General features: G+C 45.6%; 1 protein-coding gene across 1 annotated transcript in view; it reads right to left on the bottom strand.

The window, feature by feature from the left end:
• Nucleotides 1-24,939, bottom strand: part of LOC8034885 (gamma-tubulin complex component 6) — a 47,446-nt gene that overhangs the window by 21,476 nt on the left and 1,031 nt on the right. Inside the window, exons 3-11 of the mRNA XM_040212460.3 lie at nt 24,006-24,157; nt 17,470-17,671; nt 16,071-16,230; nt 14,655-14,799; nt 10,540-10,594; nt 9,325-9,434; nt 6,740-6,831; nt 1,985-2,124; nt 1,077-1,248 (exon numbers count right to left, since the gene is read on the bottom strand). Of these exons, the coding sequence (XP_040068394.1) occupies nt 1,077-1,248; nt 1,985-2,124; nt 6,740-6,831; nt 9,325-9,434; nt 10,540-10,594; nt 14,655-14,799; nt 16,071-16,230; nt 17,470-17,610 (1,015 nt within the window). The 5' untranslated portion in view covers nt 17,611-17,671; nt 24,006-24,157. The remainder of the gene's footprint in view (nt 1-1,076; nt 1,249-1,984; nt 2,125-6,739; nt 6,832-9,324; nt 9,435-10,539; nt 10,595-14,654; nt 14,800-16,070; nt 16,231-17,469; nt 17,672-24,005; nt 24,158-24,939) is intronic.

Here is a 24,939-nt window from a genome sequence, read left to right as displayed (position 1 = left end):
TAGATAGTATGCACGTCTGATCTCGCGAATACCACAAAACCTTTTGCTCTAGTGAAATGCAGTTCCAGGGTCACTTCAAAGATGGCACCAGCGTGCCCTCTCGTTGTAAGAGATCCGAAGAATTCGGTTCTAGGCGAACGCAAGTGTGCATACTCATCCCATTCTCTCCATGAACTCAAATTAGAAGTTGTTTGGCTCAATCACTATCCTGCCATCATAAGTACTTTTTTTTTTGGGGGGGGGGACTCTACATTTTCCAATACCTGTAGCTATTTAATTTTTTTCTCGACCGGACCGCTTGATTCGCTAAAGCCAATATATCCTAAAAGCAAGTCTTGGCGTTCAAGCTCTCTGCGATATTTACAATGAGCCATGCGGCGTTAGAATACGGTACAAAGATTCCAGCTTTGCTGGTCTCAAAGTCGCCCCCTTATAAAAATGTACCGTATTTTCCGGACTACAGTCCGCAGAAGTAAATTTTGAAAAAGGTATCCGTCGATAGACCGCAACCGGCGCCTAGTCTGCGCCTAGAAATTCCAATATATGCACCCCATCTTGACTAATGTCTGCTTTCTAGCTCACAAAAAGCTTGTATCATGCAAAAATACCCATTAACATACTTTGTCATTCTCGAAACATCTCATCATAATGCAATAATCGATAAAAAGAATAAAAAAAACTTGTATTGTCTGCAATCTGTCCCACATCAAATTTAAACTCTTAAACGTGTTTTGTCTGTGAAAGTTTGTCTGCTTCTAGCACAGGGGTTGTGATGATGTCAGAATGCCAAGCTCTTCTTGACTAATAAAAAAAAAAGTAGTGGGTAGACCTCGAGGCATCTAGTATTGAGGTCTACCCACTATCCTTTCAATCAAAGTCAATAAGAGCTCGCCGTCGTTCAGACGTCACCGCAACCTCTGAGCAAGAAACAAACGACTTGCTATCTGCATAGTTTGGAAAATATGGTACAGGTGACAACCATGGATCGATTGGTTGGTACTACCATAGCCGCTCGAGAGCAGAAGACCCGGATTACCACAGTGGCCTACGAGCGGAAGAAAGCTTTAAAGACCCACCTTCAACGTCGGGGAAATGTCCCGGCCGCAGCCGCGGCAGCACCCCGAGCTCCAGTTCCCGCCCGGTGTCCTCAAGGTAACGTTGGGAGGCGGCCTCGATCTCTGCCAGTTTGCTCCCGGTGAAAGCCAGCCTCAGTGTGGGACGATCCATACCTTTTCGAAAGAGCGGGGTCTGCAATGAAAAAGTACGAAAACGTAAAGTTGAACTCCCTAAAGATTATTTTCTTTTTGCTTGGATAGGTGACACATGTCATAAAACACACTGTCCCTAAAAAAAATTTTTTTTTTTTTTAGCACATGCAGGACATATTTTTGCGGTGAGACATGTTTTGAGTTGGGAGTGACTCCGATATTTCGGCACATCAACCCAAAATAGAAGCATGTTTTTTTGTTTTTTTTCTTTTTTTAATCTATTCCAGAGACACTAAACTGCCAAAAAATACTTTCGAAGTGCCTGGATTAGGCGACTTCTGTTTTGGTATGCTCTTTCATTGTTACAGAACGGTGAATCTACGCCGTTCTACTTTGTGCTTCGTGGCAAATGCAGAGATCTAGAAATCATAGCAATGAACTCTGTATATGACAAATATGAAAACAAAAAAAAGTGACAATTTTGAATAAACAAAGGGCGAGAACTAAAGACAGCCCGAAAGAGCGACCTCGGGGTGCGAAGTCGAGGTGCCACCACATGGTTCTGTGTCTAGAAAAGTACAATTCAAAAAATATGTCGCAGGCTCATCAATTACCTTCTTGCCCATAAAATAGTGTCTTTCATAAATAAATATTGACCACAGAGCATGCTACAGTGTTACTGAGACCAAGATTTTCGTTTTAGCATGTGGGAGGAAAACCCGGCCCTCAAAAGGGTTAGGCGCTCCATCTGGAGGCGAGGTGAGAGCTGGGATCACCTGAGGCCTGCAGACTTTGAGCAGCATGGTCGCCTTGGCGCACTTGAAGACGTCGTCCAGGCAGTCGTCTAAGAATGGAACCTCCTCGGCGCTGTCGCCGCCAAAGCGGAGAGCAAAACTGCTCTCCCAGAACTCTGCATCTGCATGAAGTTCCACGTCATCACCGTGATGACAGAATCCGTAAAGGGGAAAGCCACACTTAGAGATTTAAGGCCCGTTCACACTCTTGCGACCGAGTACGACTGAGAGAGACGAGATCTCTTAAAACTTCTTAAATGTTTTTAGAATGAGGGAACACACTGGGCATTGTGGCGCCATCTATGCGGTGACCCTGGAACTGCACTTCACAAGAGCGAAGGTTTCGCGGGATTTCCGAGGTCAATAGTGCGTAATACCCATAGAAAGGCTCGTTTATAACATTGACAAAAGTTTTTCGAGCTAAAAAAGAAAGGATAATGCGCGAGAAATAAAAAAAAATATGCCAGACCGCCGAGTTTACACCGCTTCCCAATAGGTGGCGACAGTGTGTTTTCTGGTTTAAGAAGTTTTAAGGAACCCAGGTTTAAGAGGTCGCAAGAGTGTGAGCGGGCCTTTAGAATGCAGAATCCAGGACTTCCTAATAAACAAATTGCAACAAGCACAGAGTCCTAAGTTTAGAAGATGAGCCCATTGGTGATATTACATGTTGCTATAAAAGAATAGACACGGGGATGGACACGACGACACATCTTTTGAATTTCAACACACATAGAATTTACTTGAAGTGGGCAAATTTCTTCCCGCCATGCTGCCAGTCAGTTGCCAAGAACACCATTCAAGCAGCCAACATTGCCATCGGTCGCACAACGAGGATCCGGTGTAACATCGAACATAACCGGTAACAGAGTTATGGACGCATGTGTTGGAGCTCGGCACCACAAACGACCGGCTATTTTGCACCGGTACGCCCTAGAGTGATGACCATACTCCTGTTGGAAAGAGCATTTCGTCACAGTTTCTTTTAATCGAGAGTAAGTTCTATTCGGGCAAGAACACCATAGAAGTCCAGCTCTCACGTAGAAGAGGCTATGCATATGGCCGTGAATCGAAAAGCCCGCCTTGATTGAACACGAAACTGACTAAAACCAGCATTTGTTTATAGAAAGTCACGTGGGTTTGTCTGCTTTGTATTTCAATGACGCTTGCCCCGCCCATTCTTGCTGATGTTGGGTTGTGTATTGCAAGCAAACCGAATTCCTCACTCATTTCACAATCAATGTCCACATGCTGACAACAAAATGACACTCGAAGAAAGCGTCTTAAGCTCGGACTCACTCAGCAAAGCCATGCAGGAGATTGGGCGTAAGCAGAAGGCACCACCTATGCTCTTAGTGCCTTTTAGTTGCCACCACCACCAGTAATATCAAATGTAGTAATGTAGAAACTTCAAACAGGTTTTTCTCAGTTTCACTTTTTTGCAGAAACTTTCGTTTTAGGAAATCTATTAGGGGCGAAGCTCTTTAGGGTCTAGCCTTGTCCGGCGTTTGTGCTCACATCGACTGCCATCCCATCTGTCTTCTTAAAAAAAGAAAAAAATGTTTGCGCAGTCGACAGGATTCAAACTTATGGGGGGAGACCCCAATGGATTTCTAGTTCATCGCCTTAACCACTCGGCCACGGCTGCGGGACGAGGAGGGGGCTTTGAGATGTGGTAGTAACTCAAGAGCTGGGGATGTCATGGATGAAACGTTGCACGTAGCCGGTCAACGTCTATACAGGAGAGGGTGCTGCGGTCAAATGCGTATATAATCGCGTTAAACTTTGCATGCATTGGCTCAACGTTTATAGACGAGAGGGCGCTGCGGTCAAATGCTCAAATGCGTATATAACCACGTTCCATACCACACATGATGGTCTGACATGGACGAAAATGAATGAAAAGCTCGGGATGCTGCGGCTCAGCGTATCAGCACCAACAGAGCTTCGCCCCAATCAACATTATTCACCACGTGGAGATGCGGTCATTTATATTTCAATGAATTAGTGAATGTGTTCTTTGCTGTAGATGTCTCTGAACTGAAATTTAATGAGGAATGTGGGTAGATATTGATTTTTCTATTTAAATGAAGTTCTTATTGCAAAAACGTAAAGTTTTGATGAGGAGAAATTGCCCCATTATGTGGAATGCTTTTCAAACTGACATTTTGAATTAAAAATGACAAATTTTAAGGTAAAAAATAGATAGCTGCACCCGACATATGTTCTAGTTAAGGGTGAAGCTTAGAAATGCTCAATATTCTGCAGGAATTTTATATGATAGATTTCCTTGCCAAGGGAGGCGACTTACATCAATAGCTGTGTAGCTCCCCCTGTAGCTTACCGGAAAATTGTCCTACGGAGATTTATTGTTATAGAGTGCATTAAGGCAACCAGATGAATAGACCCTCAAAATGTCATCAATATTGAGCGACTGGCTTAAAAGTCGACACTTGAAGGTGGTGTCACCCCTCAAGTTCTTCACGGTCGTTTCTTTTTTTCCCTCATAAACTATTTTTAGTGGTCGAGTTCTGTTTTCGAAGGGATATTACAAAGAAAAAAAATTGCGAGAACACCTAAGCACATCTTACGAGTTGTGAATGCGAACGCCCGAATGTCGTTCTTCTGCTCCCTTAGTTCGTCTGCAGTGTACTGGCGTGGACGGCCATGTTTCGCTACTGCTGAGGTTGTGGCCGCCGATGATATAGAGGCGGCTGAGCGCGCGTGCTTTCGTGAAGCAGCCGCCAATGGCTATCTAAGGAGCCATTTTGCTCAGCCAATGGGAAAATTAGCATTTCTTTGCGGTTACAGACGCCGCCGGCTCCGCTCCATGGGTTCGATAATGCTTTCTCCTTAAAACTTCACTCAATGCCTGCTCCATGGATATCAAAGATTTGTTTTATTTGTCACCCCATGGGAAATTTCTGTACAGTGTCAAGGCGGGCATAAAAAGTTTTGGGTCAATCACCTCCCAGAATGTGGTTTTCTCCTCTCAGTCGGTGGTTTCACCTCTCAGTCGGTGGTTTTCTCGAGTTACTCTCCTTTTATCTTAAATTGACTTTTGCCACATGGGAACAGAGCACCTTTGTAGAAAGGAAGGGAGTTTGCAGAGGGTCTTGCGTTACACCCATTCTGGGCGACATACACCTTGCACATCACAACAAAGACCTTTTCAGCCTTTTAGTTGGTTCAAAAGTGGTTGAAGTCTTTAGGTATATTGACAACTTTCTTGTGATTTTAGATTGTACCAACCACCTCGCCAACCGCTCGATGTCAAATGCTTGTCTGTATTTGGTAACTCCCTGGCTCCACTATTCTTGACGCACGAGCTGGCTGCAAATGGGCCCATACGTTGCCTCAACCTCCATCTTCACTTTTCAGAACACGCGTCTGTTGGTCGTATGAACCCCGTAAACTAAAACCGCTTTTAGCTTACTACTTTGCCATTGCAAATTAGTAAAAAGGGGCATCAGAAATTTGCTCTTCACGAATGCCTTAATTAAAGAAGTCCTGTTCCCATTTAGCACAGGCCAGCTTTGATGCTCAAATGTCCCGACTTCGGAGGGCGGTGTATCCGAAACATCTTCTGACCCCGGTTTCAGGCACTTTATTGAAGAAAATTAAAATAAAAGGCGGTGTAAATATAGTGGAGATTCCGAAAAGAAAAAAGAAATAAAGTTCCTGGGGTTCCGTATTTGCATAGAATTTCTTGTGGCTCGAAGAAAAGAAGGAAGAGACACTGTCATCTTCCCTGCCCCTAACAAGTTGTCTAAGCTTTGTAGAAATGTTAATCAAACAGCTGGGGTTCTCTGGGCTGTACTAAGAAGCATCAAAATCGGTTTACTCAATGCACAGAACAAGCTGGCAGATGCCTGAACGATAGATTAAGGCACTGGTTCTCAAAAGGGGGACCGCGAAGCCCAGCCTCATCAGTCAAGCCTGGCAATAAAAGTTGTCTTATCTCAGATTGAGAAGAAACGCTCCAATTTTCGAGCGAGTTTTCTCGTGTATATGTCAATAAGAGAGAGAAGTCTGCTTCAGACTAGCCCTTAGTTATAACCATATATTAAATCACTATCATAATTAACCTATAACTTTCCCTTCCCCTCACCACGAACGGGGTCCTCCATCACCTGCGCCGATCCGCAAGGGGTCCGCAAAATTTCAATGGTTGAGAACCACTGGATTAAGGGAACACTAATACAATGTAAACAGGGTTGTATCGGGGCACTTCAGTATTCACTGTCACGATTGTGGGTGTGCTGCCAATTTCGGAATATGCTCAGTCATTGGAAGAAACGGCGATGCCCTGACCAAAGAAATTACGTATCGAAGTGAAGACATTGCACACCTAAAGGAAGACTGCGTAAGCGCCCCATCCTTTTTATGGGATCTGGTAAAGAGTTACAATTTCTTGCACCATGACGACAGCAATAGGGGCATGTTTTCTAGGTTACTGTAGTCGTCAAATGTAAGGTTGCGCCTTGACAATAAAACTTCAGTTGTAAGTTTAGTGACTGTGTGTCCTCTTTATTCTGTCTTATCTTTGTGTGCTGTAAGTTTTAATCGTCATGCCTTACCAACATACACAAGCTTCCATTTTAACAAGGTTTCAAGTCGGCAAAATTTTTCCTCGATTGTCGGCCCTTAGTTGGTAAGGTTCCTGCACAAATCTAGGTGAGTATTAATGCATTGTAAGAGGCCCTTCGGAAAACACAATACAAAAATGACAATAGTCACCTCTGAGTGCTGCAGACTCTTCGTTCAGCTGAATGGGAAACTCGCCGTATTGGTCGTTGCATATTCCGTTAAACAGCCAGTCTTGCAAGAACCTGAGAAAAAACACCGTCGGAATGAGTGCGTAGCTAGGTGTGAACTAAAGGGGGTACCGTGATGCAAGACACCGAGTCAAACAGCATAAAAATTACGCTAGCTCGATCGTGCTGACAAATCGAAATTCGGCAGAGACACCTTACACTGCTTATATGTGGGAATGCAAAAGCATTAAGGCCTGTTCACACTCTTGCGACCTCATAGAATTGGGTGCCTTGAAACCTTTTAATATCTCTTACGAGAGGACACACTGGCGCCATCTATTGGGTAGCATTGTAAACTTGGTGGTCCAGCATATTTTCTATTTCTCTCGCGCATTATCCTTTCTTTCTTGGCTCAAAAAACTTTTGTCAATGTTATAAATGAGCCTTTCTTATGGGTATTACGCACATTTGACCTCAGATATCCCGCAAAACCTTCGCTCTTGTGAAATGCAGTTCCAGGGTCACCGCAAAGATGGCGCTAGCGTGCCAGTGCGTTCTCTCGTCCTAAGAAATTTTAAAAGGTTTCAACAGGTCTTGTCTCTCTCGGTCGTACTCGGCTGCAAGAGTGTGAACGGGCCTTTACAGTCCCTTTGAGACAGCACGCTCATTTTACACACTCATGACGTGGCGCCACCTCCTCCCCATTGGCTGTGCTGTCACGTGCCAGATGACGCATGCACCAAGCCACACCTTTAGGTAGCCAGATGGCTGCAACGTGACGTGTGCAATGATGCAAGCATTAGGTAGGCACACCTTTAGTCAGCCAGAACCGTGGAGCCACCACGGCGTCGGGAAAGCGAGCTCGTCTTGCAACCCGGAGGCTAGGGTTCAATTCCCATCCAGACCGAAATGTACCAAATTGTTTTTTACAGCGGAGCTGTTAAGGGCTAGGTTCCCCAAGATCGTACCCGTGTATGTCGACACAAACCTACCTGGAAAGCGACCGCCATCTATAAGCGACGGCGGCAAGCACACAACCAGTATGGTTTCCACCGTCGCTCGTAGATGGCGCCAACTTTTCCAGCTATAATAGAAGAATGGATAGTTGGGCGCGTTGATGGGAATTCATCCTAGGAAACAGCGCGAAAAACAGACAACGACGAAGAAGAAGCACACAGTGTATCGAGTACAGCTCCGCTGGTCTTCCTTCTTCACGAGAGTGGAAATGCTGAACGTTTCTTCAAAACCCTTACCTTCCTTTACTTTCTTTACAGGAACCTCTCCGAAAAATTTTATGTCAACCCAAGCATTTCCTACGTGTTTTTACTCTTTGCACGTCGCCCATTTTTGGCACCATCGCTCAGTCACGCCGCCGCCGCCGTCCGATTTTCTCATAATGGGGCATATAATGCTTTCGCATTAATACCGAGCTGCACTGTGATTGAGCTGGGCACATGCTACGTGCATGTGATGTCACATGACTGTGGCATGCCATGACTTCATGACATAACTTAAGGTCACATGATATGACATCACGCAACATTGCAGTCACATGACTTCATGAAGCCAAGTGATGTCATCATGTCACGTGACATCATATCACATGACGCTATGACGTTATGCGACGTCATATCACGTGACGTCAGGACGTTGTGTGATGTCATATCGCACATTATGATGTCGTGTGCCACCGACGTTACAGTCACGTGATGTTACGATGTCACAAGGCTGTGTTGTCGTACAACGACATGGTGTCACGTAATGTCATGATATCACCGTCATGTTGCAGTCCTTTGTGACAGGTCTTCGTGATGGGATATAGTACTGAGACCTCGTGACGAGACTTCATAATGTTTTTTTTAATATAAAATTGGCCTATAAAACACAGTTGCCCTCAAAAAGAAGTAAATATTGGAGGTTTATGCTGCAAAGCAATCAAGGCTGTGACGATGCCCCAAAGACGCCCTGGGAAAGGGACCACAGATAAGCTTGAGCCCTGCTCTTTGCACTCCAGAGGCCAAAGCAGAATCTCTACGACATGGAGGCAGTCGAGAGTCAAATGTGGCGGTAAGTCTGTGCATATTTGTTTACACCTTTTCAATAAAAATATACTATTGTTGAGGCTTTCCCTATAGTGCTTGTTAGTCTTGTGCTAAGTTAAAATATCCCCTACTAAGACTACCATTGTGGGCTACCTAGGTAGGCATCGATTTCGACAAAACCAGGAAATAATGGGAACATTGGTCTTGCATTTCTCATTACTACCATGGTTTTGCCAAAACAAATTTTACTGCAGTTCTCGAGGAGCATTTCTCCACCCTGATAATATTGAACTAGCCCCCCCATACCCCCCCCACCCCCGCAGAAAAGTAGGGCTTCCAATTTATAGTTTTCTGCATCCTGAAACTCTAAAAAGCACCATCTTTGCCACACATTTTATTCCAAGAAATGAGACTGATGCATGCAGTTTAATGATTTAACTGGAACTTAATATTATCATTCATGTCATGCACAGAGTCACTAAAGTAGTTTTGAAGAGCACTGCTTAAATGGCGCATTGACACATACCCCAGGTAAGGCCTGCAGGCATGCTGAAGGAGGAAGACCATCACAATATACCCTTGCAGTCCCCGAACCTCCTCCGCCTTGCGTTGCAGACGACCCAGCAGCCTCATGCCCTGCGTCGGAAAACAGTCAGCATCAATGTAACGAACAATCAAGCGAAATATCACCACCACCCCTGCTAAAGCTGTATACTATAGGGCTCCACAGTTGTTAGAAGAAATTCCATTAAAAACTTCCTAAACAGATTACACTCACCTATAAAAATGTTTTTCTAGAGTAAAGTTTGTTTTTCAGAAACGACAACCTTACTACTATAGTTACTCGCATAATGAATGCACTCGCATAATGAATGCGCCCCCCACAACGGGCACCAATATTTTTACTTTTTTTTTTCTCTCGTATAATGAACGCACCTCTAATTTTCGGCTCCACGAGTCTCAAACTGCATCCAACTCAGCAAGCCGCCAAGCCAATTTGCTCTTGCCACCAAGCAGCCAGGCCAGGCCAGGCCAAGTCAAGCCAAGCCAAGCATAGCAATACACACTCTCGTAATAGCTGCAAGTGCGTGGTTGCGGAAGTGATCAACAGTTAAACCCAGCGGCGCACACCCCTAACGAAGCTGGGGTCGAGGAATTGCCCAACCCCACACATGCTTCACCCATCGAATGCATTCATGTCAATAAACACGCCGTCATCTGTGGTCCGCTTTCGGACAGTGAAATCGTGAAAGTGGTTAAAGCTAAGAATCGTCGCATCGCTCTCCGTGCTGAGTGAGCTTCGTAGGGCGTTTTCCCTTAGGCAAAAGGCGCGCCAAAAGCGCCCTAGAAAAGGTTCGCAACTTATAGAGCATGGTTACTGTGGTGCGCCTACGACCAGCCCAGCCGTGGGTGCGCCTTTGTCAGTGGAGACATGCTCTGCCGTGTCATATTGGCACCTAAAATGACATTTGCACAAAATGTGTAAATGCAAAAGTTTTACCCCGCCTAATGAACGCACTCCACAGATATATGTCAATTTTTTGGGGGAAAAGTGTTCATTATGCGAGTAAATACAGTACACTGCTAGTATATCTCAAACCCCTTGTACTTTGATCAAAGTATTTTCATCGAGCAGAAATTCGGGTTCTGAAATGCCAAATAAGCACAACACAAACGATTAACCCAGGCAGAAGAACGATCCAATACCTATTTGTCCCCAAAGCGAATTTCCAAGACTCACCTCCTGTCCGCTTCCGCTCATCTGTACCTCCATTACACAGAAATTGGCCAGAAATCTACACAAAGAAGAAAAAGTATTGATTAGACCCGTGTAATGTAATTTCGGCATACGGTTGCCATCGACAACCAATCTGCGTAAAGTATGTGGCCAAGCACGGGGAAGAGTTGATTGAACACATACATCTCCACATCTCGAGAAAATGGCAGTAGTACAAGAAGTGCACCCCAACAACATATCCGACCTCAAAACTTTAGAACTGAAGAAAACAAGAAACACTAAGCACTCCCCTAGAAGCAGAGAAGCAACGCAGCTCAGCTTTAACAAACAAATATTCAGCTGGTAAGAAAGCACGACGTACTACCGAGAATAGAATTGGTTTTCGTGAAGCACGAGATTGTTCACGGGTTGCTATGAACCACACAACAAGCAACGTATACAGCTAACATATATTCAAAACCTCCTATGATTCACATGATCAGTTCACAGCAGGATGGGACCAAAGGAAGAAACCAAAGTCTAGTGTGCTAACAAGGGACCTGATGCTACTACAGCAAGCAAGAGTAACACCTCACACATAGGTGTCTTTCGCTTCTAAGCTATATCTACATCTCTAAAGCTATATCTACATATCTAAAGCTATATCTACATCTCTAAAGCTATATCTACATATCTATATATCTACATATCTAAAGCTATATCTACATAGCACGAATCAGTTAATGCAAACAAGTGCCATTTTTAATTAAAAGTGTGGGAAAAGTGTTTGTTTAGAGCACAAATCAAGGCGTTGAAATTTGGTGCTTGCCAGTAACTTTTTAAAGTAAAATACAAAAAAGCGCCAATGATATGTTTGCATTAACAATGTACTACTAAATAGCCACTGCTCATTTCCATAGAACAAAAAGTGAACCATGTTTGTACGCGGTAATCGGCAAGACGTCGGAAAGAAATCTAAACGTATCTTAATTCGACAGATGGAGTCGGAAAACACAAAATGGGTAGTGTTGCGAGCTCCTTCCACCATTGAAAAGACAAAGCTTTTGCAACAACACCAATTTGTTTGTACCAAATACAACCATGCCAACCAAAGCTGCCCTCTGCCAGCAGAAAAGATAGGGTATCGGATCACCGAGTCTGGGGTCAGTGGTTTGGTTCTCGTTGGGAGACACAGTCCTTTGTAAAGACAACTGGCCATGTTATTATATTGACGTGAAAAGTCTCATTTTGGTCATTAAAGGGCAACTCCGCTCAACTCCACGTCACGTCAAACCACGTGGTCTTGTGACGTTCGGAAGGGAGCAAGAAACAGGACACGCAATGCAGGCAGGTCTTTTTTTTTATTTTTTATTTTTTTTTATTGGACGCGGGCAGGTTGCTTCGCATGGCGTGGACGGTGATGGCCCAGGGGAGAGGGGGAAGGGGAGAAGACGAAAGAGAAGAACGGGAGCGGAGAAACAGACCGATAAGCGTGCAGGGCAGCGCAAACTAGCGCATCTGTGTTACGGTGATCACGTGAACACCCAGTCAGCCAACACCGGGAGGAGAAACTCATGACGTCATCGTTCAATTTTGTTCTGAGAAGTAAAAACAAGCAAAACATGAGAATGATGTAGTCATGCCTCTGACGTAGTGGTTCAACGTTGGCCACCCTAGCCGCTCCAACTCCGTGGCACTGACTACGCTGATGATTGCGCCTCGCGCCGCACGCTAGAGTTGGCAGATTTCAGCGACTTGGCTCGCTTGAAGGTTTGCTGGCCAGTTTATTAAATATATAAACGGAATTAGATCGTAATATTTGACATGGGATCTTCCTATATGATACTGAAGAGGGCTACATAATTTCTAAATATCAAAAATGAAGCGGAGTTCCCCTTTAAGAGGTCGCTTGCTAAAGCTGCATGTAACGGAAACATGTAACACTAATGTCGTTTATATCTTTGCCACCGTACTACCTGCGTGCCTAACTTCAGTATTGTTGCGTAGAGGAAAAAAGCCATTGCTTGTTCACGCATGTGTCTCGTGCGCATATGGTGCCATTGTCACACCATGCACGACGCGGTCGGAGCTAAATTTAGCCTCGTGCGCGGCGCTCACAGAGGCATAGCTCGGCAGTATGTTTGTCGACCCAAGAGAGAGTGGTCACGTTCGAAAGAGCTCACTTTGCCATAGTAGGCATAATCCATCGAACTCAAACTGGTGCTCATCGGGAGTTATAAGGCTTACGAGTGTGTAGTTTGTTGCAGAAATTTTACGGTTGCTCGGCTATGGCACCCCTGTGTTCGACACATAGGGTTCAGAAATGGCGTGAAGAGTCTATGGCAAGACAGAGGAAGGCCAATCCTCGCCCACTCCCTTTGACCACGGCTTGACGTGTCCATCTCCATAGGAAGCGAATAAGAAGCAAGCACGGTTGCACGATTAGACCGTAAGACCTGCACTAGCTGTAACATAAGTTAAGCATGTAAGCTTTGTAATGCATGAATAAATGTAAGTTGTGTATTTGGTTATATAATTTCTGTATCCTAGTGCCCATATACCCTCTACAACATGCACAAGACGTCTCACATGCCACAGTGTGGCTGCATCCCTGGTACAACCCACAGTAGACTCTCATTAATTCAAACTCCAGGAAGCCGCGAATTTTGTTTGAATTATTAAAAATTTATCTAAACAATGATGCAAGTTAAAATTATGATTTGCCATATGAATGGCTACATATACAAAACAGATATCTGAGGATTTCCACTACACAGGCCTACTGATCATAAGAAGGTATGCCACACATTTATCCCTAAAAAATGTTGTTTATCCTGGACTGTTTATACAGCACATGACAACTCAAAGCAAAATTAAGTTTGTTCATCAGGCCAGGAAGTTGTCTAATGTGAACTGTAAAACAGGGGGCACATGAGCAATAAAGAACGTTTGGCCTTTCCACTCTGGTGAAGAAGGAAGAGCAGCGGAGTTGTAGCTTCTGTTCTCGGCAGTGGCTTTCCAGGCGAGCGATCTGCTCTTCTTTCGCAAGGGAATCTGAAGCGCTCGAAGCAGTGTAACTCCAGGCAACAGCAGCCTCGCGGCAATTGCGAAACCATTCGCGCTGTTGCTCATTCCCGCTCTTCTTCCTCCGAAAAAATGTTGCCACGATCAATGAGCGACACCAGCAAGCAGACAACCGGCAAACACAACACGCCATCTATGAGCAACGGCGGCAACCAGAGTGTTGTGTCGGCCACGGGGGTCGACATTTGTTTAAAACCAAACACTATCCTAGGGAAACCAGCCCTTAACAGACGCTGTAAAATGGACACCACGCAGCAGTTTTCGTAACAACTTGCGTGGATGCTGTGTCGTGGTCCTACGCCATGCCACCACATCACAACAACCGCGCAAGTTGCTGTGGAAATTTCCGCTTGGTGCTTGTTTTCATGGCTCATATGTGCTTTGTTCGAGCCCCATTGAATGCGTTTTTCACTGAGTACTGGTGCACTGCAGAGAAGTAACACCCACGAAAGCAGGCTCTGCGGGTGTTGCTTCTCTGCAGTGCATCAATGCTCGGAAGGAAGTGCACTTAACGGGGCCGCAGGAACAAAAAGCATGAATAGACCTATTGCTATGTTACCCAAGCATCAAGGAAAATGCAGGGATCGGTGTTCCACGCGCCACATGTGCACACCTCCTTCGTATAAAAGATTCGAAGTAAATAACCAAAACAAAGCGCTGACGAACGCGCGTGCAAGATGCCATTTGTTTTAGGTATTTTCTTTAGATAAGTTAATACTGACTGCTGACTCCAGTACGTGCGGCGCGTGGAATACCAATCCCTGCGTTCTCCTTGATGCTTGGATAATTTAGAGATAGGTCTATTGCACGAAAACGCCGTTCAAATTTAAGCGTCTTACGAATACGTTAGACACATAGCGGGACAACCAAAATTTCGAAATTTGTTTGAATTAACCAGATGTATGGAATATCCTGGTTTGAATTATCGCAAGCCTACTTACCGATCTTTAAAAAAAGATTTGTGACGTTTTAGTTATGAAAACCAGCCCTAAAATATATTCGGTGTTAAAGGAAGCCATCAGAAGGATCCACCCCACCGAGACAATCTCACTCACTCAATCTGGTCCCTAAGGCCATTGGTGAGGTGGTGAAGCTGCATCACCGTCAGGGAATCCAGGTGCTCCGTCATGGGCAGGAGGGCACCCCGGTAGTGGTGCAGGTAACGCCTGAGGCCCTCCCGGAAAGCGGCCAAAGTGAGGCCTGCCGACCGCCGAGAACCAGACGACATTGGTCAAAAAGGTAACCAAAAAGGTAACAAAAAGGTAACAAAAAGGTAGCCTGGACTACTACTACGGGAAAGTACATACTCCACTAGAGTGCTCCTAACTCGGAATATTGTCTCATTCACTCAGTTGTCCACATAAGTCAAGAACTTGGTTTTCTTTGAGTGCCAACCTTCATAAAAAGAAAAAAAAAATGTAGAAATAAAAACTCAAATTTCTTTGAAGATGTGAAGAGCCTACTGTCACTTTCGCTTCAAGAGCCGTAATTAAAAAAAGAAAAGTGGTTTCTAGCAGAGTTAATGAATTTGCATCCCTATGTGACAAATTAAGATGCTTGTTATTCGTTATTTCACCAAAGCGCACATGTTTCAGACGCAAGAAGCATTGTCCTTTTCTGTAGCAACCGAATCCTGCAGGAATGACCTTGAGCAGTGTACAAATTAGTTATGTGCGCAACTCGAATTTTTCTCCGTGTGAGAATGAGTGCAGTTTTTATGCGTTTTGTTCAGTACCCTGCGAAGCTGAGAAAGCATAAGCCAGTGGCAGTTCCTGTTGAGTGCATGCCTACGTGACGGGAAGGGAAAGGGTGCTAAGGCCCATACACACATTTACGCATTAGCGTGGTGGTGCATTCATGTGCAGCAGGAGGACACGGAGTGCTGCGAAGAGCATTTGTGTCGAGCTTGCACACACGGCTGAGTTGACGCGCAATCAACTGCAGTCAAGAGCCAATAAGAATGCGCTATCGTAGCATGCGGCTCGCCAGCAGCAAGTGAAGTCCATGGCAAATATGGTGGCGCCCGACGACAGTCTTGGGGCAATCCCGCTGGCTTCTCCGACTTCTGTACGGCTCCACCGTCGCAACCTTAGAATAACCTGCTCCTGTGTCCCCGACTCCCCACCGGTCCCGGGCAAGCACGTGACCTCCGCTTGTCCTACAGCTGTGCACCGCATTGTAAAGTTAAGCTTGCTTCTACTCCCTTGTCTCGTGCTGTGGCGCACTGTACGCTTCGCACACTGAGCAATCCACTTATTGCTTCAGGGACGCTGTTCCACAGTAAGGCGTGCTCAGATGTAAATATGTTTATGGGCCTCTAGTAAGGTATAGGTGCTCGCACCTGTAATAACTAAAGAAGTTGAACAGGAGCACATGCCTGTAGATGAATTAAGTGCTGAAGAACCGCAAAAACGTGCACCACACCATCTCTTCGCTTGCACAAAAGGGAAACGAGGGACGACGCCACTCACAGCGCTGAACATCGCCGGGTTCCGACGGAGGGCTTGAAATGGTGTCCAGAAAGCGCACTTTCGCACCGCAGCTCGCAAACTCGGACATCATGGGAGCCAGGGCTTCGGACGACATGCCGCTCAGTCGGATCCCCTTCTTGACGACAAAGCGGCCGACAAACTGCATGACATGGGACTGGTCTCACTAAACACACCAGGGCCAGTTTGCTGCTAAAAGTGGGTATCTCTACCGGTGATTAAAATAGCTGCAAGAGGCACTCACATGCCCAGTTCCGTTGCGGGGGGGGGGGGGGGGGAGAGTACCTAGAGTTTCAGCCAATTCTGCACGGTACACATACGGCTTGCCTGTCGTTTTCTTTAATTTGCACTTATTGCAACATTTGCCAGAAATGAATTTACGTAACCACTCTTGAATACGCAAACATAATTCATTTCATATAAGTAGTATAGAAAATAAGAGTTCTGGACCCTCCCCCATTCCCCCAACCTTGAAAAATGACCTTCAAGAAATAACATGACAACAATATACAAAAATCACCCTGTAGGAACGTATTTCACCACGTCCTGTTCACAAATCGTCCCCAGTATATGCTCTTCTTTCATGTCAACTACATTTTAATATGAAATGCCATCACTGAGGATTTGTTTGATTTTGAACACTTCAGACATATAATTCTGTTTGTAACCCTTTTCAAAAACCCCTTTATATTTTCGTGACCTCATAGTATCACCAACTTTGAATTTCCGCTTTTTATTACGTGCCGGTGGACACAAAGTCCTCCTGACGACCTCTTCATTCTTTTTAAACGAGGCTTTAATTGGAGTCATTTTAATAGATCTATGAAAAGAGGTTTTGTAGTTTTTAGCCCCTTTATCCAAAACATCAAACCAAACATGGTTATTTTGCACGCTAAAAAAATCCGACTCCATAACAAATGCGCACTAGATGCACATTTGTCGCAGAGGGGGCCTTTTTGCGACGCCGATATCAGTTGCAACACGTGCACTGGCGATGCCTTCTAGGAACCTCGAGGACGGCTTCTAGGACGACCTCTCGGACGACCTCTAGGACAACCTCGAGGACGGTTTTTTAAGCTTTTGTCTCCACAAAGACGGTCACCTGACCTCAAAATTTCTCTCGCGGTTATTTTTGCCACCAGGAGAGATACCTGCTTTCACCGGTAAACCGCCTCTGAGGTTCGATTTGGGTCACCGCGAGAATGAGATCTAATGTGCCTCACACGCCGAGAGTTAGCAGATGGTTTGTCTGATAATGCGAGAGAAGAGTGGAGTTTGTCTGCTACAAAAGGGCATTCGCAGACAAAAATAATACCGAAAAACACTAATTACCAACTTGCAGTTAACTTGTGCCTAGGTAGATTATGACACCGCTCCTCACCGCGTCGTACGGAAAGTAGTCCGACGGGATTCCGGCAAGAAGCTGCACGATGTGTTGGACGAGGAGAGTCTGGTCCACGACAGCAGAGTCCGTTTCGCTGCCCAGCACGATCGAGGACAGCTGCAAGCAGAACTGTTGCATCGCTTCCGCCGCTTCCTGCCCAGCCTCCGTGAGGAACGGCTCCTCTTTCGTGACACCCACGCTGCATGCGGTGAAAGAAAAGTATGAGGAGTGTTCGATGCGGAGCGGAAGTTCGTCTGCTTCTTGAGCAGGGGTTGTGGGTATGTCAGAACACCCTCTGATTGGCTCCGATCAGAAGAATATTGGGTAGATTTCAAAGCAGCTAGCACTGAGGTCTACCCACTATCCCTCTATCAGAGCTACTCAGAGCTCGGCGTTCTGACTTACCCCTGCAGGAAGCAGACGAACTTGCGCTCGGCATAGGTTTTGCCTTCTCGGCTGTAACTTTTTTATTCGACGACGAAATTGAAAGATGTTACACTAAAATGAAAGTTTGGAATTTCCTCTTTCCCAAGAGCACATCTCTTTTCGATTTCAGTCCCCGCCAGCGGAGATGCACTTCCGCCACTGGTACACTAGCCTCTGCGTGCCGTCGTAGAAAAAGAGGGTGGCTGTCGGAGACACCGAAGGCGCACTGCATTGGTGACCTCTTCGTCGGACGCGAACTGCGTAGCTTTCGGATTATCCTTCGTTGTTGGGAAGCTGCCAGAAGTCCAATGGCGCGAGGTGCGGTCTGCATGGTAAGCGGGGCCAAAACATCTCGGAACTGCAGCTCCTCCAGTGTGGCGCCGGTGTCGTCAACAGGCATCCTCATTCTTCTACGATGGCACGCGAAGACTAGTTCGTTGGTGGCGAAAGTATGTCACTACTGCTGGGGACAATATTTGGAAAGGCGATGTGCCTCAGCGAAAGAGATTCCAAACTTTCATTTGAATGTGACATCTTCCAATTCCGTCCCAAAAAATTATACAGGCTTGATCATGGAAGAAGCATATAATGTGTCCCACACAAAATCACACTCTGTGTGTCCTCTGTGCAAGATTTTTCTATCTTTATTATCATCTATACCTTCATTTATCTCTCTTTCTATTTTTTTCCATTAATTTTTTTGTTCATTTTTTTAAGTTACTTAATTTTTCTATTCAATTAGTTAACTAATTATTTTTATCCAGAGCCTGCTGTTGTCGCTGGCACCTTTGCATTCGAATAAAACCATCGACCCGTCCATACCAGCTGTGCTAGTATAGTTCAGTGGCTATGGCGTCCGACCTAAGGCAAGGGCCTTAAAGGGACACTGACAGGGTATTTATGATCGCCAAGGTTTTTAGTTGTACGTGACATATGAGAGCCCAACTACCCAGAACAAAATTTGTGGCTCGAAATTCGGTTTCTTTTTGCCCGAAAACCGCCGATCGAGAATTGGCCAGTTTGAGTCGCGCTCACTCTCTATTCCGTCGTCACGGGCCGTTTTCTAAGGTTTAGACACGACCATCAAATTTAATCAAAGTCGTTGGTCATTGAAGGCACACAGTCAATACTAAAAATGAAAAAAAAAAATAAAAACCATTTTTTGTGGCTCCCAAAAAGCTGCAAATACGTTGATTGAAAAAGAAGGTTGCACAGACAACTGGAAGCATTCTGTGCGTTCACTGCATAATTCTCAAGCGTCGTTTTGCATTCTGTGGGACTCGAGGGTGGCAGCGGACGACGGGCGTGGGACCTCTACTTCAGAACTGTCGTTCACGGTACCGGCAAATTCTGTCTTCCTTCGAAAAAGAAATTTTGGACCGATCAAAAGAATTGATATTCATCCCCTACGACACGCCCGACCAGTGAGCCGATTGCACGAAGACGTCACCGAGCCGTCGTCACTTCTCATGGCTGAAGGCATCACTCGCTCAAACGTCAAGCACGAAGTGTGTACTCCCAAATTGAATACACATGCGTACGGTTTTTTTTTTTTTTTATAGGTGCGAATGTGGCCAATGCGGGGTTCCGCCCGACTGTAAGCCGGGAGTGCATGCACTGGAGGGAAATCGGCAAGTCGACCAGCTGCATTACTACGAACGAAAGACTTCCTTCAGTAGCTCAGTGGAAAGACGTCCGTTTCACATACAGCGGGCAAGGGTTTGATCCCTAGTGTGGGCGTACCATTTTTTTTCTTTCAAACATTTTTTGATGTTAACATTTCTTTTTTTTACAATTATTACTAAAAAAAAACAATTGTGAACTAAATGGTATGGGATTTCATTTTTGACACCTCTGCCGCGCAATGCCACTTTCAGATGCAGGACATGCGAGACAGCTCTTCACGCAACATCTTGGGAGCATTCTTTTCGGAGCCGATCACGGGAATTCATTAGCCACCATACAGGCACTCACTACTAGTTGCCAACACTGAAATGTACAAAACAACTCATCTCGAACTACAGAACAGCGAGCGGAAGAAACATTACTGCAAAGGAATCGCACGTTAAACAAATCCCGCAACGCATTTTGTCTGCTGTGCGCGGAAGAAAAAAAAAAAATAGCACGGTCGGGCGTAGCTGCGTGATTTCCGCCACTCACCCCCCTTCTCTCCTCTCTACTTCTCCGTGCGGTGCGGGGGTTTCGGTTTCAGTTTCGTGCAGTTGCGTTTTTTTGGCTTTATTAAAAAAATATGTGACTCTGTAGCAAAATATTAATTGGGTAGTATTCCGACACCATTATAAATCGCCTAACAAAAAATGAAAAAAAAAAAAGAGTTTTTGGGGGGTGTTGGTGTACCTTTAATCCGACCGCCACCGTACAGACCCAGGATTGAGCCCCGCTAGGGGGCTTAAACTTTATATAAAAACTTTATATATAATCCTAACATCTGTAATGCTCCCGGTGTGTCACTCGTTCATGATGCTCGCTACAACCCAAAACGCCGCACAAAACAGCTTTTGCATTCAAAGATACAGCCCAGGAGGCAAAAATTATTGAACACCTATTGTAAGTAAAAAGGCACTCGCTTTGCCTCCTCCATATTTCAGAGATGTCGGGTTAGGTACAAGCGTAAACAAATGCACCATGCTCGACTGTTTCGCGCTACGTTGTCGACGCTGGTGCAGCTTTCACGGAGAAGCGGCCCTACACTGCTACCCGAGACGCTCCCCTGCTTTGGATGCTTTTCCAAGCATGTCGGTGCAAAGCACAGAGGCGCGAGCATGACGATGCAAAAACAAAAAAGCTAAGGAGCGCACACCAGTGCAAAGTGGCAAAGTCTACCCTGTCGTATGCCCCTTCAGCATTTTTGCTCTTGGACCTAACGAGCACACATACCCGTTCTTAAAGATTGTCCCCAAAGTTTGGGTGCGCACTTGCTCGGTATTTTACGTTAAGTCACGTGACCTACCGTACCAGGCACTGTGCAGTGCTTAGTACGGATATTCGGAATCCTTACTACACTGAATGCAGCGGCACCAAAGCATCCTTAAAAGGGCTGAAAAGGCTTTATACGTTAACTTTGGGTCTCGTCAAGGCTGAAGCACACGAACGCCAGATCAGAACCAAAAAGTGTCAGAACAGCAAAATACTGTCGACAAACTCTGACCGTAACCCTGATCCCACACACTTTTACTTTGCCCTTCAAGGCAATTTTACCTCAAACTCAAAGGGCTACTCAACGTTTGGAAAAGAAAGCCTAAATTAAAGTTCCTCTATAAACAATTTATGACGCTAGCGCCCAAATGGACTTTTTTAAGGTAAGCCTCCGTGCATGCACACACCCCCTCCCCTGGCCTTGCTTCCCGCTGTTGCCATTTTCGGAGGGCGGTGTCCCGCACGACCAACATTATCAACACCTAGAATCTTCGCTCATATTTCGTTGTTTATTAAATGCGCTCGCATTTATTGCTTCAGTGCATGCTGCAGCCGTCTTTGGTTTGGACTGGACAGGACTGGTTTTGTGAGGTATTGGTGCGATTCCCGCCGCGCTCTTTCGTTCTGTTCGTTTGCTCGTTATGTCAACCTTCCATCTTACGTAAGAGGGAAAGGGTCTGTTCACACGCTTCCAATGACGCGTCGCCATTAGCGCACACTCTTCTTACGATGGCAGGGACTTAGGCACATGATTTTGTTTCCCCGGTATGCACAACGTACCGTGTTTGCACGATTCTAACGCGCACTTTTTTTCGCCAAAATCGGTGCCTAAAATTACATGCGCATTACAATCAAAACCAAAAACCAAAATTCGAAAGAAAAACAGAATACTCAGAATAAGGCATCTAGCCCAATCGACTTCATGACAGTTTGTTTACATTCGCCATTTTGGTATCCATATTGCACGTTCTTTCGCCTTTACGGACTCGTGTCTGGCGTTTTAAGATGAAAAAATAAAATAAATTCCACTAGGAGGCTTTATTTGAATGAAACGTCATCACGCTGACGGGAAACAATAACAACAGAGCGGCGCTGTGTGGCCTTGCAATCCCAGCGACCCGACGAGCTCGCGAAGTGTTGTTTGGAAGACGTCCCTCTAATAGGCAACGGTCGTGCATTCGTACAAGCGCAAAAAGCACGGCTCCTCAAACGCTTTAGACGAGAGCAAGGATGACCTTCTGCGGTCTGTGGACAGTGAAGAACCATTGCCAGATTCCGACAATAGCGACTTGTGCGCGGTATTTATTTTTGCGTATTGGCAAGCGTTTCATAAAATCGGTTTTTATAAGGGTATGTGTTCAAAGTCCATTAATTTACCTGCACGGTAGAATCAGCAGCAATTAAATTTTTCAATATCTGGGTGGGAACTATTTGCCTGAGTGTAAGAATCATGCAAACACAGGGGTGGAACTCATGAAATGTGCTTGGGAGCAGCCACGGGAGCAGCTAAAACAGCTGTTTTGGAGCAGGTTGGGAGCAGCTAAAACTACGCTCTGGAGCAGGCTAGGAGCAGCTCAGATCAGTTTTCATTGCACTCCAGCTTGTGTCTTAGACAAGCACGGGAGCAATTTCAGTTGTGCTTAGCAGCCCAGATAAACATGAGTGGTTAGGGACCTAGGCAGATGGGATAACAGTGTAACAGATGCGAAAACTTGGAACTTTGTGAGCCTTGTTATTTTCTGAGTGGCTTTCAGCTGCTCAAAATGCAAACCAGCACCGCTTATCGCACAGTCCACACGTCCTCGACAGAGTGATTTTATGTGCGAACCACGTGACGTGCGTAAGCAACGAACGTGCAGTTGCGCGGAAGAACAGGGAAACAAATTTCGAGTTTCTCATATTGCGCAACTCAATATCGCAACAAAATTCGAGTTTATCCTATTGCGCAACTCAATATCGAAGCAGCAGACTACGATTAACGGAGTTATCGTATTCGAAGCGATAAGCAGGAGCAAGGTTAACGTATGCCGAGCAGATCTACCGCTCGCGTGAGAGCTGCTGGCCGGCAAGGTTTCGGATCGGACTGCGTTTCAGATCTATCAAATCGCGATTTATCTTGCAGGAATGCGGTTCCAACTTCTAACGATGAAGTGCTCAAAGGAATCTTTTGCTCATTTGTTTTCAACTGACTGACGTCCGGATCCCGGGCTTCGGAGCCTCAGGCAATCTGACGTTTAACGACTCGACCTTACCTCGACCGACTTGTTTAACCGCTTATGGTTGAAGAATAACAATCCAGAGGCAGATGGTGTAGCGCTTGGAATCCGAACCCCGAGTTTTTTTCGCACACTTCCTACTCGGGATACACAGGGAGAATAAAGAGAAAAAAAGGATTGCAAGGCCGACCAAGCTAAACGCGATCATTGTTGCCAATCGAGTCGATAGAAACCGAAACCAAGACAAAATACAATTTTTTTGGCGCACGTTTTCCAATTTGGTGCATAATGGCGCGAGGTATTGACTGTGGCGCAGTTTCCGAAACATGGCACAGGATGGCGCAGACAAATGCGTCTGGCGCAAAATGGCGCAAATGGCGCAGCCGTTCCACCCCTGAAACACGATAATTGACAACGTAAAATCAAGGTGCAGCGACAATGCAGTTTGCGAGAAAACGTCGACACCCGGGAGGGAAGATTGGCTCTTCGATGACAACAATGTGCAGACTGTTGTGAGGTTGGAATTTCGATCTTTTGCCGAGCCAGAACCCCCACGCTAAATGCCAATGCATTTCGTTCAGAATCGGCGTAGTGACAGCGGCGATTTCGGCGACGTTGTTTGTTTTTTGACTGTGGGTAGTATGGGCCATAAAAATTCAATGAAGACTGACACAACGACACAATGATAATGTGTTCTGACAAGCAGAGGCACGTTGGGCTGCCCTTCCTTTGTAGTTTGCAGACAACGCTCGTTACTCGAGAAAGGCCCATTGCAGTGTCGTTTTTCCTCAGGTCGTGTGAGCAACCTTTTGCATTTAAAATACAATTAAAATCACCGTCGACTATCACCTTCGCTTAACACTGTGTAGTGAAAACGTCGCAAAATGGTTAGTGTCACGCAGGAAAGTCACGTCACAAAAGACTGAGAAGCAGAAAATGCTGCCTGTCACTCACCATCCCAGGGTCTCCCAGGTGAAGTGCTGTCTGCTTTTCGATCGAAGAACGGATTCCCAGATGTCTTCATCCGTCTTAGATGATTGCTGAACAGTTTTCTGTCCGACGTGAACCTCCTCTTCCCTGAGACGTGCCCCGCTAAAGACGTCGGGCTGAACCAAAGAACACGAATGTTGTTACCCGCTTCCTAACGTTTTCCAGAAGGCACTGCGGTCATGAACAACATGCAGTAGACTGTCATTAATTTAAGCTCCATGAAGCCACAGACTTTTCCCTGAATTATCAAGAATTCACCTAAATCAACCTGTACAGTCGCAAACATATGTATAAATGAAGCAGACGCTAAGCCTACTCCTGACATACGTTGGTCTGTCTCTCTGTGCTCATGCGTGGTTTTGTTCTACTGTCCAGTTATTAGAGCGCAGCTCTTAGGTGCCCGCTTCCGGCTTGAGCGGCGTCGCCGTTGGCGTAATTGTGCGATGCATTATGGGACGCGTGACGTCACTGATGACGTCATCAGTGATGATGACAATGTTGACCCTCTGGATGTCACTGGTGACGTCATCAGTGACATCAGTGATGACATCATTGTCGTCACTAATGATGTCACAGTAATGTCACTGTGATGTCATCAGTGACAACGACGACGACGATGACGTCATCGTGATATCGTTTGATATCCCGATGACGTGTACAACGTTTTTACGCGCTGCGGGAGGAATAGCAGGCAGGATGAGGAGGTGAGGAGGAGGGAGGAGGGGTATACCCTCCCCTCAGTACCCCCTCCCTCCTCCTCCTCAAGAGCTGCACTCTAATTCGGCGAACAGGAAGTTGTAAACGGCTTTCATTCATTTTATTCGTCTTCTTTTATTCCATTCAATCAACGCTACATCTTTAGATTGCATACAAATGCTTTGAGCACTGCTATGCTTTA

Source organism: Ixodes scapularis, unplaced genomic scaffold (genome assembly GCF_016920785.2).
Source record: "Ixodes scapularis isolate PalLabHiFi unplaced genomic scaffold, ASM1692078v2 PGA_scaffold8__174_contigs__length_109621045, whole genome shotgun sequence".
NCBI lineage: Eukaryota > Metazoa > Arthropoda > Arachnida > Ixodida > Ixodidae > Ixodes > Ixodes scapularis.
This window is presented reverse-complemented; position numbering and strand designations above follow the sequence as displayed.